General features: G+C 50.6%; 1 protein-coding gene across 2 annotated transcripts in view; it reads left to right on the top strand.

The window, feature by feature from the left end:
* CRB1 (crumbs cell polarity complex component 1) overlaps positions 1–19,761 on the top strand; it is a 146,006-nt gene that overhangs the window by 69,286 nt on the left and 56,959 nt on the right. For both annotated transcript variants that reach the window (XM_075322187.1, XM_075322188.1), the window contains exon 7: positions 8,089–8,633. In XM_075322187.1, the coding sequence (XP_075178302.1) occupies positions 8,089–8,633 (545 nt within the window). The remainder of the gene's footprint in view (positions 1–8,088; positions 8,634–19,761) is intronic.

Here is a 19,761-nt window from a genome sequence, read left to right as displayed (position 1 = left end):
AGGCATGTAAATGGGATTTAAGCTCAAATCCAAGGGGATCCAGTAGTACCTGGGACAAAGGGAGGTCTTGCTTAATTGAGGAAGCAAGGTCTGAAGGGCATTTCGCAATTGTAGGTAGCAGAAAAGGAAATTACCTTTTAGAAGAGAAGAATTTAGAAGAAACTTTTAGAAACAATTATAATTGTTTAGAAGGATTAGCTCTTCTTCAGGTAGGTACATAGAAATCATGGAACCTCAAAGCAGAAGTTCTAATTGGGCCCCCAATTCCTCTTATTGAAGGCCCTAGACTCCCCTTTCATTGCACCCATAAAGTATGGCACCAACAAACATTGTATGATACACCGACAGTGATTATTATTATTATTTAATTAATATATTATTATTTAATAATATAATTATTTCACAGTCACCTTCACACACACAGTATGATGACCCTAATATACCCCCTTCAACTACAATGGCAAAGTATGGTTACCCCAACACAGTATGATCCTGAACTGGTACCCCCACACAGCCCTCCATGCAGTATAATGGGCCTACATACAGTATAGTGGCACCCACACCTCTTCACACTGTATAATAGCCCCCAACATCACCATCAAATAGCCCACCAAAAAGAATAAAGGCTCCCCACTAAATAATCCTAAAATACACAGGTAGAATCACTCCTGTCTATGCTGTCTGGAAAAAGGACACCATAGACAGGAGTGACTTTACCTGTGTATTAAGATTTTTTTTTCCCCTTCTCGTGCACTAAGTCCCCTGAAAAATCCTATGGGAAGAAACGCATCAGGGCGCACTCAGGGAGAGAGCAGGGTTTCCTAATTAGGGCTATTGTGTTTTTCCAAAAATAAGCCCCAGCCCGACAAGCAGTTCTAGCAGGAATTTTTAGCATTTTCAGAGTAAAGGTTAAAATATGTCCTACCCCGAAAATAAGCCCTAGTCGCGGTTCAATAATGAAGTGTCCATGCAGCTAAAAAGTTTAAGAATACTGCAGGAGACTTCATTATAGAAAGCAGACACCCCCAAAACAGAGAAGACAGACCGAGCAATCATACTCATCAGACGCCGAATGGGAGGACCTGCAGTGGAACGCACACCCACACACATCAGATCACACACCCACACACATCAGAACATGCACACACACACACACACACACACACATCAGTTTGCACACACACATCAGATTCTGCACACACACATCAGATTGCACACACAAATATCAGATCGCACACACACATCAGATCACACACACACATCAGATTGCACACACACACACATCAGATCGCGCACACACACACATCAGATCGCACACACACATCAGATCGCACACACACATCAGATCGTACACACACATCAGATTGCACACACACATCAGATCGCACACACACATCAGATCGCACACACACATCAGATCGCACACACACATCAGATTCTGCACACACATCAGATTGCACACACAAATATCAGATCGCACACACACATCAGATCACACACACACATCAGATTGCACACACACATCAGATCGCGCACACACACACATGAGATCACGCACACACATGAGATCGCACACACACATCAGATCGCACACACAGATTGCACACACACATCAGATCGCACACACATACATCAGATCGCACACACACACATCAGATTGCACACATACATCAGATCGCACATACATCAGATCGCACACACATCAGATCGCACACACACATCAGATTGCACACACATCAGATCGCGCACACACACCCACACACATCAGATCGCGCACACACCCACACACATCAGATCGCACACCCCCACACATCAGAACATGCACACACACACACACACATCAGTTCGCACACACACATCAGATTCTGCACACACACATCAGATTGCACACACAAATATCAGATCGCACACACACATCAGATCACACACACACATCAGATTGCACACACACATCAGATCGCGCACACACACACATCAGATCGCACACACACATCAGATCGTACACACACATCAGATTGCACACACACATCAGATCGCACACACACGTCAGATCGCACACACACATCAGATCGCACACACACATCAGATTCTGCACACACATCAGATTGCACACACAAATATCAGATCGCACACACACATCAGATCACACACACACATCAGATTGCACACACACATCAGATCGCGCACACACACACATGAGATCACGCACACACATGAGATCGCACACACACATCAGATCGCACACATAGATTGCACACACACATCAGATTGCACACACACATCAGATCGCACACACATACATCAGATCGCACACACACACATCAGATTGCACACATACATCAGATCGCACATACATCAGATCGCACACACATCAGATCGCACACACACATCAGATTGCACACACATCAGATCGCACGCACATCAGATTGTGCACACAAACATCAGATCGCACACACATACAAACATCAGATCGTGCACACAAACATCAGATCACACACACATTAGATTGCGCACAGACACACACATGAGATCACGCACACACATGAGATCGCACACATACACATCAGATCGCACACACACATCAGATCGCACACACACACACATCAGATCGCACACACACACATCAGATCACGCACACACACACATCAGATTGCGCACACACACATCAGATTGCGCACACACACATCACATTGTGCACACACACATCACATCACATTGCGAACACACACACATCAGATCGCACACACACATCAGATCGCACACACACATCAGATCGCACACACACACATCAGATTGCACACACATCAGATCGCACACACACATCAGATCGTACACACACATCAGATCGCACACACACATCAGATCGCCTACACACATCAGATCGCACACACACATCAGATCGCACACACACATCAGATTCTGCACACACATCAGATTGCACACACAAATATCAGATTGCACACACACATCAGATCGCGCACACACACACATGAGATCACGCACACACATCAGATCGCACACACACATCAGATCGCACACACAGATTGCACACACACATCAGATCGCACACACATACATCAGATCGCACACACACACATCAGATTGCATACATACATCAGATCGCACATACATCAGATCGCACACACATCAGATCGCACACACACATCAGATTGCACACACATCAGATCGCACGCACATCAGATTGTGCACACAAACATCAGATCGCACACACATACAAACATCAGATCGTGCACACAAACATCAGATCACACACACATTAAATTGTGCACAGACACACACATGAGATCACGCACACACATGAGATCGCACACATACACATCAGATCGCACACACACATCAGATCGCACACACACACACATCAGATCGCACACACACACATCAGATCACGCGCACACACACCAGATCGCGAACACACACACATCAGATCGCGCACACACACACATCAGATTGCGCACACACACATCAGATTGCACACACACATCAGATTGCGCACACACACATCACATTGTGCACACACACATCACATCACATTGCGAACACACACACATCAGATCGCACACACACATCAGATTGCACACACATCAGATCGCACACACACATCAGATCGCACACACACATCAGATCGCACACACATCAGATTGTGCACACAAACATCAGATTGCACACACATACACACATCAGATCATGCACACAAAGATCAGATCACACACACATCTGATCGCACACAAATACACACATCAGATTGCACACATACATCAGATCGCACACACACACATCAGATTGCACACACACATCAGATTGCACACACACATCAGATTGCACACACATCAGATCGCACACACATCAGATTGTGCACACAAACATCAGATCGCACACACATCTGATCGCACACACATACACACATCAGATCACACACACATCAGATTGCGCACACACACACATGAGATCGCACACACATCAGATCGCACACACATCAGATTGTGCACACAAACATCAGATCGCACACACATACACACATCAGATCGTGCACACAAACATCAGATCACACACACATCTGATCGCACACACATACACACATCAGATCACACACACATCAGATCGCGTACACACACATCAGATCACACACACATCTGATCGCATACACATACACACATCAGATCACACACATTGCACACACACACACATCAGATCGCACACACACACACATCAGATCACACACACATCAGATCGCACACACACACACACATCAGATTGCGCACACACATCAGATTGCACACACATCAGATTGCACACACATACATCAGATCGCATACACACATCAGATCACACGCACATCAGATTGTGCACACAAACATCAGATCGCACACAGATACACACATCAGATCATGCACACAAACATCAGATCACACACACATCTGATCGCACACACATACACACATCAGATCACACACACATCAGATCGCGCGCACACACACATCAGATCGCGCACACACACACATCAGATCGCGCACACACACACATCAGATCGCGCACACACACATCAGATCACACACACATCAGATCGCACACACATCAGATCACACACACATCAGATCGCACACACACATCAGATCGCACACACACATCAGATCGCGCACACACATCAGATCGCGCACACACATCAGATCGCACACACACATCAGATCGCACACACACATCAGATCGCACACACATCAGATCGCACACACACATCAGATTGCACACACATCAGATCGTACGCACATCAGATTGTGCACACAAACATCAGATCGCACACACATACACACATCAGATCGTGCACACACACACACATCAGATCGCGCACACACATCAGATCACACACATCAGATCGCACACACACATCAGATCGCGCACACATCAGATCGCACACACACACATCAGATCGCACACACATCAGATTGCACACACACATCTGATTGCACACACACATCAGATTGCACACACACACATCAGATCGCGCACACACACATCAGATCGCGCACACACACATCAGATCACACACACACACATCAGATCGCACACACATCAGAATGCACGCACATCAGATTGTGCACACAAACATCAGATCACACACACATACACACATCAGATCACACACACATACACACATCAGATCACACACACATCAGATCGCGCACACACACATCAGATCGCGCGCACGCACACATCAGATTGCACACATACATCAGATCGCACACACACACATCAGATCGCACACACACACATCAGATTGCACACACACATCAGATTGCACACACACATCAGATTGCACACACATCAGATCGCACACACATCAGATTGTGCACACAAACATCAGATCGCACACACATACAAACCAGATCGTGCACACAAACATCAGATCACACACACATCTGATCGCACACACATACACACATCAGATCACACACACATCAGATTGCGCACACACACACATGAGATCGCGCACACACACATCAGATCGCACACACACATCAGATCGCACACACACATCAGATTGCACACACACACATCAGATCGCACACACACACATCAGATCGCACACACACATATCAGATTGCACACACACATCAGATTGCGCACACACACATCACATTGCGCACACACACACACATCAGATTGCACACACATCAGATCGCACACACACACACATCAGATCGCACACACACATCAGATCACACACACATCAGATCGCACACACACATCAGATCGCACACACACACATCAGATTGCACACACATCAGATCGCACACACATCAGATTGTGCACACAAACATTAGATCGCACACACATACACACATCAGATCGTGCACACAAACATCAGATCACACACACATCTGATCGCACACACATACACACATCAGATCACGCACACATCAGATCGCGCACACACACATCAGATCACACACACATCTGATCGCATACACATACACACATCAGATCACACACATTGCACACACACACATCAGATCGCACACACACATCAGATCACACACACATCAGATCGCACACACACACACACACATCAGATTGCGCACACACATCAGATTGCACACACATCAGATTGCACACACATACGTCAGATCGCATACACACATCAGATCACACACACACATCAGATCGCACACACACATCAGATTGCACACACATCAGATCACACTCACATCAGATTGTGCACACAAACATCAGATCGCACACAGATACACACATCAGATCATGCACACAAACATCAGATCACACACACATCTGATCGCACACACATACACACATCAGATCACACACACATCAGATCGCGCGCACACACACATCAGATCGCGCACACACACACACATCAGATCGCACACACACACATCAGATCACACACACATCAGATCGCACACACACATCAGATCGCACACACACACATCAGATCGCACACACACATCAGATCGCGCACACATATCAGATCGCGCACACACATCAGATCGCACACACACATCAGATCGCACACACACATCAGATCGCACACACACATCAGATCGCACACACATCAGATCGCACACACATCAGATCGCACACACACATCAGATTGCACACACATCAGATCGCACACACATCAGATCGCACGCACATCAGATTGTGCACACAAACATCAGATCGCACACACATACACACATCAGATCGTGCACACACACACACATCAGATCACACACATCAGATCGCACACACACATCAGATCGCGCACACATCAGATCGCACACACACACATCAGATCGCACACACATCAGATTGCACACACACATCAGATTGCACACACACATCAGATTGCACACACACACATCAGATCGAGCACACACACATCAGATCGCGCACACACACATCAGATCGCACACACACACATCAGATCGCACACACATCAGAATGCACGCACATCAGATTGTGCACACAAACATCAGATCACACACACATCAGATCGCACACACATACACACATCAGATCACACACACATACACACATCAGATCACACACACATCAGATCGCGCACACACACACATTAGATCGCGCACACACACACATTAGATCGCGCACACACACACATTAGATCGCGCACACACACATCAGATCACACACACATCAGATTGCACACACAGACACTCACCACATCCAGCAATGCCGATTGCTTCTGGCCGGCAGGGGAACCTGGGATGCAATGCTGTGGAGCGCAATGACCTGCGGTGGAACATATGAAGGACCTGTGGTGGAACCCTATCTTGATTTGTACTTCTCAACAACTTTGTTTCTGACTTGTTTGGAGATCTCCTTGGTCTTCATGGTGTTTAGTTAGTGGTGCCTCTTGCTTAATCGTGTTGCAGCCTCTGTGGCTTTTCAGAGAAGGTGTGTATATACTGACAGACCATGGCGCTCTTATATTCCACATAGATGGACTTTTTTTTACTAAGTATGTGACTTATGAAGGTAATTGCTCGCACCAGAAACTTTTTGGGGCTTCATAGGAAGGGAGTAAATACATGTACACATTGCTTGTAGACTGTGAGCCCTGGCAGGCAGGGACTTCTTTCTTCCTGTACCTGTCCGTATCTTGTATTGTTTATGATTAGTGTACTTGTCCCTATTATGTATTCCTCTTTTCTCATGTAAAACGCCATGGAATAAATGGCGCTTTAATAACAATAATAATAATAGGCAATTTTTATTTAATTTTTGCCTATATTTTTCTCGCTTTCTTTCCCAACTTAGATTACTTAGGGCTGATGCATCACACACAAATTGCTTTACAAAAATACAGGTTATAATGTTACAGAACAGGTAAAAAGCTAAGGGGGCTAATACTTTTGCAAGGCACTATAAATTCACAAAAACAATATCAATATTACACCTCCAGTCTATAAAATATATGACTGTGTTTTTTTCCCTAGTCTTATAAATGTTAAAAACCATTTTCCTGAAGTGAATGTGAATATATGCTCTATATTCCTGCTGACTGTTCCATTATTTTAACCCTAATGTCAATTTCCTTTTTCTTGCCATTAGAATATGAAGCTGCCGGATTTGGTTATGGAAATGTGTCATCTTATGCGGTGTTCCAAACAAGGATTCAACACAATGATGACGTTGTTTTGTCCGCATTTGTCACAACGAAGCGTGATTCAGGGTTCTTGTTTGCTTTGGGAAACTCCACTCACTATAATATTATAATAGCCCTGGAATCTGGTAAATTGACAGCAAGAACTGAAAAGAGCATTACAGCTAAGGGAGAACATATTATTAATGATGGTCAGGCTCATCTGGTTACTATAAGATTGACAGAAAGCAAACTGGATCTGTTTACCTCTTCACAACCACTGGATGTTGTATCTTTGGATATCAAGAGAAATCATATAGGTTCTCTTTACGTTGGAGGATTGGGTGATCACTTGGAGACAAATAAGGGAGGAGGCTATTTTACTGGTTGTATTCAAGATCTGAGGATTGACAGCACTGCTCTTGAGTTCTTCACCAGTTCGGACTTACAACATCCAGAGAGTTCAACTTTGGTTAATTTAACAAGAGGCTGCTTAGATGCTATAAACTGCAAGGTGAGCGAAAAAAAGTGGAGAACGCTCCAATAAGGATGGATTGCATGGTTAGATTAAAAGGGTTTATGTTAGAAAAATATAATAACTCAATGAACTGTAATAGTAAATCATTTTCTAAATACCTTTAAGTAGGAAATCTTTCTTATGCTGTTTAGGAAATTATTAAAAAGGTCACCATTTGTTACACTATATGGAGAGAAGATATGCACACCAGTGACTATGTAAGGGGAATATATGAAAAGCAGAAAAATCCAATAGCTATATGTAAGAATGAAAATATGAAAATGGAATCTGCATTACTGCCATGAACAGCACCCAGTTCAGACTCAGAATTCGTGTTCCAGACGTTATTTCTTAATTGATTTGTAGTTTTTCGTTTGTGAACTCGGCCCCACCACACCTATTGCCAGTCCACATTATACGCAAATGTGGCACCCTGGACAAGCCAGGATGTCACAGGTACTGCAACAACACACCCCACACCCTGGTTAGGAACATCAAAGTCAGACACAAATCCTTGTTGCCTCCCTCCAGGGGTGATGTCCACACTAGGTGGGGCGGAGCCAGGCAGTTGGCTCCTCCCACCGAGGAGTTCACAGTCCTGGAGGCGGGAAAAGGAAGGCAGTTGAGTTTAGAGTGTGAGTTAGGGAAGTGGTAGTAGAGGAACTGACTGGCCGTGTCCGGGTACGTGGCCCAGGCACAGAAACAGCAAGGTTGGCAGACGGTGGTGACCGTCTGCAGGAAAGGCCGATTGACGCACAACCGTAAGGACCGGGGATGGGCGGTGGCCCGCCGGTACCAGATCGGGGAGCGAAGAGAAGCCAGCACCATCCAGCAGGGCCTACGGACCCCGACCAGGCTAGGAGTCGCCGTTAAACCGGTCAAATCCGTCAGCGACGGGAACCTCCGGGGTTTCCCAGCAATAAAGACCCGACTGAAGGCAACCGCTCTACCGTGAAGGGAAATACAGCTACCGCCACAGCTAGAGTTCCCAGGGCCAGCGCCTGCGGGCAAAAGGGGCTCCTCCGGCAAATATACCGCTGGGGAGCGGGTTACCGGTGGGAAGCCATCGGGGCCGAGAACATAACACCGGTGCAGGGAGAGACAGTTACCGCCAACCTACCGGGAGTGACCGTCGCAGCCGTCTGTGGGACTCATCCATCCAGCCGTTTGTTTTACCAGAGACTCCGTGTGCGTTACTGGCTGAGTAAGTACCACCGTGCCGTCTGGCACTGCGCTGCCCCGCGACCCTGCATCTGGCCAAGCCCCGCAATCCACCAAACAGACAGCAACTCCGGGCCCCGGGACTACCAAAATCCCCCTACCCACGGAGGGGAGAGAAACATCCCAGCTGCTCCCCGTCATCGCTCCCGGGATCCCCGTACAGAGCAGCGGTGGTGCCCCAACCTTACCACACACCGTGGGTGGCGTCACAAACTGACATCCCAAACACCAACAAAACACCCCTTTCACTCACGGGCGAGGAGCGCCGCTCGAGTCCCCGGATCCGGCCCACCGCTCGAGCTAGCAGCAGCAGCACCGGACCCGAGCGTGGTGAGCGCAGCGCCCCGCTGCCCGCGACAACTTGGCATCACAAACAGGATCCTACCGTTCTACTGCCTGGTAGAAGTGCGCCTTGTGTCCCACCGGAGGTGTCCGGACGAAAATTTTCGGAAACCGCCATATTGGGCGCGAAAAGTCCCCGCTCGAGCGTCTTCCCGAGCAGTGGGGCCCGGCCGTGCTCTGGCCGCAGGAGCGGGAGGGGCCGCGGCCCCCGCCCTTGCTCAGGTGATGCCGTTCTCCTTGCCCTATGTGCCCGGAGCTACCTGGCTGGTGCAGTACGACGGGAAACCTGACACCTTGCAGGTCTTCCGGAAGAAGCTTAGCCCGCTTTTAGAACTGTACCCCCTGACTGAGAAGCAGCGTGCAGCGGTGGTGCTGGGGCAGCTAACCGGCGCAGCTGAGCAGGAGACGGAGACCTGGGCCGAGGGGGACCGGTCCTCCGTGGCCACTATCTTCGAAAAGCTACAGATTGCCTTTGAAACTCGCACCGGGGCTGAGCTGCGAATGCAGTTTTACCAATGCCGACAGCGACCTACCGACAGTATCAGAGACTATACCCTGCGTCTACAAATTTCTCTCCGGACGCTGAAGTGGGTAGATACCATCAATGATGCTGACAGTAAGAAAATGCTGGTAGAGCAGTTCGTGCAGGGGATGAGATCCCCGGAGGACCGCAAACAGCTGCGGCTGTGGGCCTTAGAGCACCCTGATGTGGACTTTGCCGTGTTGAAAGAACGGGCCAGTAAGGCTCTGCAGCCCCTGGCATCCGAAGTCCCTGGAGCGGCCCCGTGGCCGGCTGAGACAGCTCCCATCGTGGTAGCTCCTTCTCCCCCAACTCCTGCAGCGCCTGCGAATTCTGGCGGAATGATGGAGGAACTGGCTGCCCAAGTCCGTCGAATGGATGGAGACCTCGCCAAGATCCTCGCCGCACTGCAGCCTCCAATGAGGTCCAGGCCCCTGGGGGGATTACAGCTCACCGACCGCCCAGAAGATGTCCCCTGGATGCAGCGAAGGGCTACTGACCCACGGTATGGACCCCCAATCTGTTACAAGTGCAGCAAGCCCGGTCACTACTCCCGACGGTGTCCGTTAAACTAACAACCCCTGGGGCCAAAGGCCAATCCTCAGGAGTAGAACCCAGTGGCCCCCCCGACTGGCGGGACCGGTTCATCGGAGCCCGCCCCATCATCCCTCTGGCTGTGGACGGCGTCCCGCTGATGGCACTCCTGGACACTGGATCTCAGGTAACCACGATGCCATATACACTGTATCAACGGTATTGGGGGGAGGCTAAACTTGCCCCTCCAGATAGCAGCATGTCATTGATTGCCGCTGATGACCTCCCCTTGACCCAAGTGGGGTACAAACATGTGGCTATGACTGTGGGGCGGACCGAGCTACAACACCAAGGGATGGTGGTGATAAGGAATGACCCCAGCGATCATGATCCAAAGGTGGTACTAGGAACGAATGTAATGGAGCATTGCATGAGTGAGGTGCTGACCCTACTACAACAGCTGGCCGCCACCGCAGCGTGAGGTCGACAGAGGGCGGTGCAGCGAGAGATTCGGGCCTTGATGTACCGGCAGCAAGTGAACTCTGCGGGAGGAGAGATTGGGGGAGTGAGAGTGATGGATGTGGCCCCTTTAACTGTGCCTCTCCGGAGCGAAATGATGATCTGGTGTAGGGCAGCGGTAGGTCCCCAGGGACGTGATTACCCAGCCATGGTAGAGCCCATGCCCTCAGAACACTGGCCCACCGTAATGGCCGCCAGGGGAGTGGTAGACGTTAAGAAGGGGAGGGTGCCCGTGAGAGTGTTAAATTGTGGGGAGGAGGAGGTTAGGCTTCCATGGTACGCCACCCTCGCCAAGCTACTAACCCTGGACCCCCACACCATCCAAGAGGCAGTCTCCCCGGCCTCCTCACCCTCCACCAGTCGCCACGTGCCCCCTGCACAGTTAGGTGAGTGGTGTTGAGAGCTGCATGTAGGCACTGACGATACCCCCACACATCACAGGGACGGGGGGTATGGTAGTACAGGAATACAAGCAAGTTTTCAGCAAACACCCGCTAGACTTTGGTCAGATTAAAGGGGTCCAACACTACATACCCACCGGCAGGCACCCCCCTATTAAAGAGAGGTATAGACCTATCCCGCTCGCACATTATCAATGCGCCAAAGACATGTTGAAAAACATGAAAGAGGCGGGGGTTATTCAGGATAGCTGCAGTCCCTGGTCAGCTTCGCTGGTGCTGGTCAAGAAAAAGGATGGCACAATGAGGATGTGTGTGGATTACCGGAAGATCAACCAGATAACGCATAAAGATGCCTATCCTCTTCCCCGTATTGAAGAATCTCTAGCCACGCTGAGGACCGCTAACTACTTCTCTACCCTTGACCTCACCAGCGGATACTGGCAGGAGGCCATGGCACCTGAAGACCGTGAAAAGACCATCTTCGCTACCCCCATGGGGCTCTGTGAGTTCAACAGCATGCCGTTTGGGCTGTGCAACGCCCCTGGAACCTTCCAACGGCTAATGGAATGCTGTCTGGGACACCTGAATTTTGAGACTGTCTTGCTGTACCTAGACGATGTAATCGTGTACTCACAGACGTACGAAGCTCACCTGGAGCACCTAGCTGAGGTGTTCGCGTCCCTTGTCAAGTATGGGATGAAACTGAAACCCTCCAAGTGTCACCTGTTGAAGCCCAGGGTACAGTACCTCGGACACGTGGTGGGCGCGGAAGGCGTCGCCCCGGACCCGGAAAAGATCACTGCCATACAGGACTGGCCGAGGCCGACTACGGTGAGGGAGGTGAGACAGTTCCTGGGCCTGGTGGGCTACTACCGCCGCTTCATAAAAGGGTACACGAAAATGGCTGCCCCCATGCAAGACCTTCTCGTGGGACAGACCAAGGGTGGTAGGCCTACTGGGACTCCGTTAGTGTGGGAGGATAAGCACGATGAGTCCTTCCGCCAACTGAAGGCGGCGTTGACCGGGGAAGAAATCCTAGCGTACCCCGACTACAGCCTCCCATTCATCCTTTATACCGATGCCAGCAATGTGGGCTTGGGTATTGGCCCAGAATCAAGACGGCAGGGAAAGGGTGATCGCTTATGCCATCCGAAAACTCCGACCTACAGAAAGGAATCCTGAGAATTACAGCTCCTTCAAGCTCGAGCTTCTAGCACTGGTGTGGGCTATCACCGAGCGGTTCCGCCATTACCTAGCATCGGCCAAGTTCACCGCTTACACGGACAATAACCCACTAACCCATCTGGATACAGCCAAGCTGGGTGCATTGGAGCAGCGGTGGGTGGCCAGGCTGGCCAATTACGAATTTACCATCAAATACCGGGCCGGCCGTACAAATGCTAATGCCGATGCCCTCTCCCGGATGCCCCACCTGTCGGAAGAGGGGCTGGATGATGATGACCTCGAAGAGATCGAGTTGCCTGCGTTTCACCGGCCGCCAGTCGAGAGGTTGCATGTCCATCAACAACAGGTGAACCTGGACCCGCTGCCCAGTAAGGGGTGGCAAGAAGCCAAGGATCAGGCACCCGCTGTCCGTTTGGTCAAAACCTTGGTGGAACAGGGCTCGGCTGGAATGGACCCTACTGCCCCTGCCGAGGCCCAACGCTTGTTGCGGGAACGAACCCGGCTATGTCTGCATCAAGGGAAGCTGTATCGGGAGTTAATCAATCCGAAGACCCACGAGAAGATTCACCAGCTGGTGATTCCTCAAGCTAACGTGCCCACTGTCCTACAGGCATACCATGACGGTGCCGGACACTTCGGGTGGAAAAAGCTGGAAATGCTGTTAAGGGAGCGGTTCTATTGGAGTGGAATGCGGGAATCTGTGGAGGCCTGGTGCCGAGAATGTGGCCCCTGCACACTGAGAAGAAGGGATGAGGCCAGCCAGAAGGCCCCGCTACGCCCAATCGTTACGCATCAACCGCTGGAGCTGGTGGCCCTCGACCATGTGAAGCTCACCCCTAGCCGAAGTGGGTATACTTATGCCCTGACCATTGTGGACCACTATTTAAGATTTATGGTGGTTGTCCCAGTCAAGGACCTGACCGGCCGTACCGCCGCTAGAGCATTCCAGGCCTATTTCTGTCGGCCGCATGGATACCCAGCAAAGGTGCTTACCGACCAGGGCCCGGCCTTTGAAGCGGAGGTGTTCCAAGAATTCTGCCAGCTGTACGATTGCAAGAAAATTCGGACCACGCCTTACCACGCCCAAACCAATGGCATGTGCGAAAAGATGAACCACTTGGTCCTGAACCTCCTCAAGACGTTGCCGCTGGAGGAGCGGAACCTATGGCCAGAGAAACTACCTTAACTGGTCGATATGTACAACAACATTCCTTCCAGCTCTACGAAGTGCACACCGGCGTACCTGATGAGAGCTCGGCCCGGTCGACTGCCAGTGGACCTAGAGATGGGGTTGGAGGCCCCGGAAGCGCTCCCTTCGACTGCGGGGTGGGACATTCAACGAAGAGCACAGTACCAACAGGTCCAGGACTATGTAGAAAAGAATTTGTGCCGGAGTCGGAAGCAGCAGGAGCAGTGCTTCAACAAAAAGGCGGCTGCAGGTCCCTTTCTGCCCGGAGATGTCGTCTTGAAGCGAAAGCGAAGGACCCATAAGCTAGACGACCAATGGGAGGAGGCCCCGTATGTAATACAACCCACCAATTGGGAGAATGGAAAGGCCTACCAGATCAGCCGTGACCAGGGGAAAACTTTGGCCACAGTTTCCCGAGATCACCTGAAGAGGTATCCCCCACCATTGAGGACGGCAACTGAAGCCCCGGCCACCGAACCGGCTGAGGAGAAGGAGAAAGGGGTAATCCACACCATGATGGGCGATTTCCCGGCCGATTGGCCGACACAGAACGGCGCAGTGATTCTTCCCGTAATACTGTTCCCACAACCCGTGGAGGAAAAAGAGATGGAAGTGGCCGTTAATGCCCCAGCGCCCAGGGATGTGCCTGTACCCAGCTCCCCTTTGCCTCTGCCTGCCCCACATGATAGCCGGGGGGAGGAACTAGCTGTGTCCTCTGCTTCACTGCCTACCACCACCAACCTTGGCCCCCGTAGGTCCACACGTCCCAACCTAGGTCGACCCCCGCTTAGGTACTGGGAGACTAACATTTAGGGGTGTGATGTTCTTGATGTTGTTGAATGTAACCGAATGATAAGAAGAAGTAATCAACCAAACTGTGACCAGATTAGCACCGAGATTTAACCGGCCGTTGCAGGCAACTAGTCCCCATTGGGACCCCTTGCACCGTGCGTAAGGAACTGCTTACGGACAAGCCCGAGGACATGGTGGCATGTAAATAAAAATGTTGGCTTGTTACCGTGACCGCCTCCGGAGAGTCTGATTTGGGAAGATGGGCCTGGAGGAAAGGGATGGCCCAGGCCCGCCACTACCGTAACCGGTGGCGATCCTCCGGGGGTTCAGGGGTCCCCATGGACGCGGGTCCCCTGAAAGAGACCGTACCCGCTCGGGCAATTTGGTTCTGGACTGGGGCAAGGGGTGCTGCCCACTTCTTAGGGGCAGCATCAGGGCCAGGTTGTTTGGGCGGGGGGGAATGCGGAAGCCGTACCGTTAATAAAAATGTTGGTAACGTTAAAGCACCGTGCCTCCCGTTATGGGAAGTTTATAAAATGTTTGTGTTTTTACATGTTTTCTACTTTTCTACTTTTTCAGTTGTGAAAATAAAACCGGTGATGGACGAGTAGCCCGCGGACGGTCTGCGTTTAACCAAGGGGGAATGTGGCGCCCTGGACAAGCCAGGACGTCACAGGTACTGCAACAACACACCCCACATCCCGGTTAGGAACATCAAAGTCAGACACAAATCCTTGTTGCCTCCCTCCAGGGGCTGATGTCCACACCAGGTGGGGCGGAGCCAGGCAGTTGGCTCCTCCCACCGAGGAGTTCACAGTCCTGGAGGCGGGAAAAGGAAGGCAGTTGAGTTTAGAGTGTGAGTTAGGGAAGTGGTAGTAGAGGAACTGACTGGCCGTGTCCGGGTACGTTGCCCGGGCACAGAAACAGCAAGGTTGGCAGACGGTGGTGACCGTCTGCAGGAGAGGCCGATTGACGCACAACCGTAAGGACCGGGGACGGGCGGTGGCCCGCCGGTTACCGGATCGGGGAGCGAAGAGAAGCCAGCACCATCCGGCAGGGCCTACGGACCCCGACCAGGCTAGGAGTCGCCGTTAAACCGGTCAAATCCGTCAGCGACAGGAACCTCCGGGGTTTCCCAGCAATAAAGACCCGACTGAAGGCAACCGCTCAACCGTGAAGGGAAATACAGCTACCGCCACAGCTAGAGTTCCCAGGGCCAGCGCCTGCGGGCAAAAGGGGCTCCTCCGGCAAATATACCGCTGGGGAGCGGGTTACCGGTGGGAAGCCATCGGGGCCGAGAACATAACACCGGTGCAGGGAGAGACAGTTACCGCCAACCTACCGGGAGTGACCGTCGCAGCCGTCTGTGGGACTCGTCCATCCAGCCGTTTGTTTTACCAGAGACTCCGTGTGCGTTACTGGCTGAGTAAGTACCACCGTGCCATCTGGCACTGCGCTGCCCCGCGACCCTGCACCTGGCCAAGCCCCGCAATCCACCAAACAGACAACAACTCCGGGCCCCGGGACTACCAAAATCCCCCTACCCACGGAGGGGAGAGAAACATCCCAGCTGCTCCCCGTCATCGCTCCCGGGATCCCCATACAGAGCAGCGGTGGTGCCCCAACCTCACCACACACCATGGGTGGCGTCACAAACTGACATCCCAAACACCAACAAAACACCCCTTTCACTCACGGGCGAGGAGCGCCGCTCGAGTCCCCGGATCCGGCCCACCGCTCGAGCTAGCGGCAGCACCGGACCCGAGCGTGGTGAGCGCAGCACCCCGCCGCCTGCGACACATATATAGCCTGGGTCTCAGCTTCCCATACACGGTAAAAATTTTTTAACTGCATGAGAGGACACACACTAGCTAGGGACCCCAACATAGAGAAATACTTTGACGTAGTGTTGGGGCTCTATTGCATTGATCAATTCAATAGCTACATTTCTCTTTATTCATATGTTCATGGCAGTAATGCAGATTCCATTTTCATATTTTCATTCTTACATATAGCTATTGGATTTTTCATGTCAGTATTCACACAGCAGTTTCTGCTTTTCGTATATTCCCCTTACATAGTCACTGGTGTGCATACCTTCTCTCCATATAGTGTAGATTTTTTAGGTTTTTGCACCCAGTTCAGACTCAGAATTGGTGTTCCAGACGTTATTTCTTAATTAATTAAAAAAAAACCCCATTTGTTACACTGACAGAAACCTGTCCTAGAATGGTATTAAGAAAAGTGCATTTGAGCATGTACAGAAGGAACCTCTATTGCTGTGACCCAGAGGCAGCTTAACACTATCTGGCATAATGCAAAAAAACAAATATCACCTCCAATTGTATACTAAAAAAACTGACCTAACAGAATAAAGCAAGTGTGAACAAGTACAAGCTCCTATGACTGCATTATATTCAGTGACAAGCAAAAAGGTAATAATGTTTTGAACTTTTGGCTTTCAGGCTCCATATCTCACCATCCACTAGTTTTGGGCATGAGGCTACCTTCATTTTATAGACAATTATCTTGGCTTTCTCACACATTAATTTGACTGGCAAATATTCAACATATAATTCGTTATGCAGATTCTTGTCATGTCACTGCATTGTTACTGTTTTGCTCCTGGTGGTTAAAAAATTGTTTTCTTGCTGTAAAGTGAAAATTACAACCTGTTCTCACATTCCCTAATAGCCCAGTGTGTTAATAGGTCAACTCCCAAGTGATAAGGACACTGGCTCGAATAGAGGAGCAGCAATGAAGAAGATATCCAAAGATAAGAGAAACAGTATTATCCAGCTCATCGTTAGTGGTTTCTTGGCCAAGAAAATTGCCAAACTGCATCATGTGAGGCCATAACAGTTGGAAGAATGGAAAATGATTTCCATCCATCTGACACACCCACACCGGGGCCTGGGGGTTACTCGTTACCGGGTCCGGGTTCTGTTTCTGGGATGCTGCGGTGGCAAGACCCGGTTCCATGTCCCCGGTGGTGTCACTCAAATAAAGATGGTGGTGGGGATTATTTACAAGGGAGATGTTGTGACGCCACCTGTGGTATGTGGCAAGATAGGTGCCGCCATTGCTGTTCAGTTCTCCTGGCGGTCGGTGGTGATGCAGCAGAGTTGGAATAGCTCTCCACAGGTAGAGGTGGGCTCCAGGGCTGTTGGGAGTAGTAGTCGGTAATGGCGGGGTGCATGCCCGGAGGTACAGGGAATAATCGGACGACACAGGGATGCAATCAAGATCTTTACTCACAGTTCAGAGTTCCAGGTTAGCACGTCCAGACAAATGTTGCCTTTGGAGTGCTGCATCCTGCTGTAGTGGGCTTTAGCCGATCCCGGATAGTTTGGAGGCACAACCCGGTACACCTTTCTGTGCTCCTTTCCTGGTCGTCTTCCTGCGCTGACCTCTCCTGCCTGTCCCACGCCTGCAAACACAGAGCCCCGATCCGGTCTCCACGGGCCCTCTGGCGGCTTGAAGCTCTATTCCTTTTGCCCTATGTGGTCACCTTTTCACTGGATGTGTGTGGATTTGGCTACGGCACTTGAAGTAACCTCCGGTTAGCTAGCTGAGTCTCGAAGTTCTCCACTAGTTGAGGGGCTGGTCCCCTACTGCAGCCAAGTCCCTCCACTCCAGTATTTTGTATGTGGAACGAGGCCACAAGAGTATGGTCGCTCCCGTGGGCTCTAGGACCCTTTCTGTCTTGCGCCTGGGCCGAGCTGCAACAGCTCCAGACCACAGGTCTTCTCTCCTCCACTGCTCTTACTTGACTGACCAACTTTCTACAGGCTGCTCCCAATAACTAGACTCCACCCCCCAGCCTGGCCTCGGACTGTCACTAAGCCCTTACCATGGTCTGATGATGGGTTGCTGAGTGATAGTGTCTGTGTTTGGCCTAAGACACATGGCATGAAAATCGGAGCGAATGGAATGCGATAAAACATTGCATTCCACGCGGACCAATATTAGTCTAGGTGTTCGCACCCATGAGCGATTATTTTCTCAGCCCTAATCGGACCCATTCAAGTCTATGGGCCGAGAGAAAAATCGCACTGCACTCGCAGTACACTGGTGTACTGCAAGTGCAGGGCAAGAATGTCAATAGCCGGCTACGGAGAAGAGAGGGAGATAAATCCCTTCCTCCCCTCCGTAGTGCTGGCCCGGCCCTCCTCAGAGCCGGCCTGCCCCTCCTCTAAGCCGGGCGCCCCTCCTCAGTGCCGGCCCACCCCCAGTAGCTGAGGTCCAATCGCATGATCGGACCTCAGTCACAGTAACACTAACATGACACTCGGCTCCCGTTGTGCTGCCAGCCTGAGCCGAGTGTCATGCCCCGGCCTTTTGTGTATACTGGTTTGTGACCCCCTACTTACCCAGGAATGGGATACTACACCTCTGGCTGAGATGCAGGACCATTATGGT

This window comes from Anomaloglossus baeobatrachus, chromosome 8, assembly GCF_048569485.1.
Source record: "Anomaloglossus baeobatrachus isolate aAnoBae1 chromosome 8, aAnoBae1.hap1, whole genome shotgun sequence".
Taxonomy (NCBI): Eukaryota; Metazoa; Chordata; class Amphibia; order Anura; family Aromobatidae; genus Anomaloglossus; species Anomaloglossus baeobatrachus.
The sequence above is the reverse complement of the archived record's forward strand: the minus strand, read 5'-3'. Positions and strand labels throughout refer to the sequence as shown.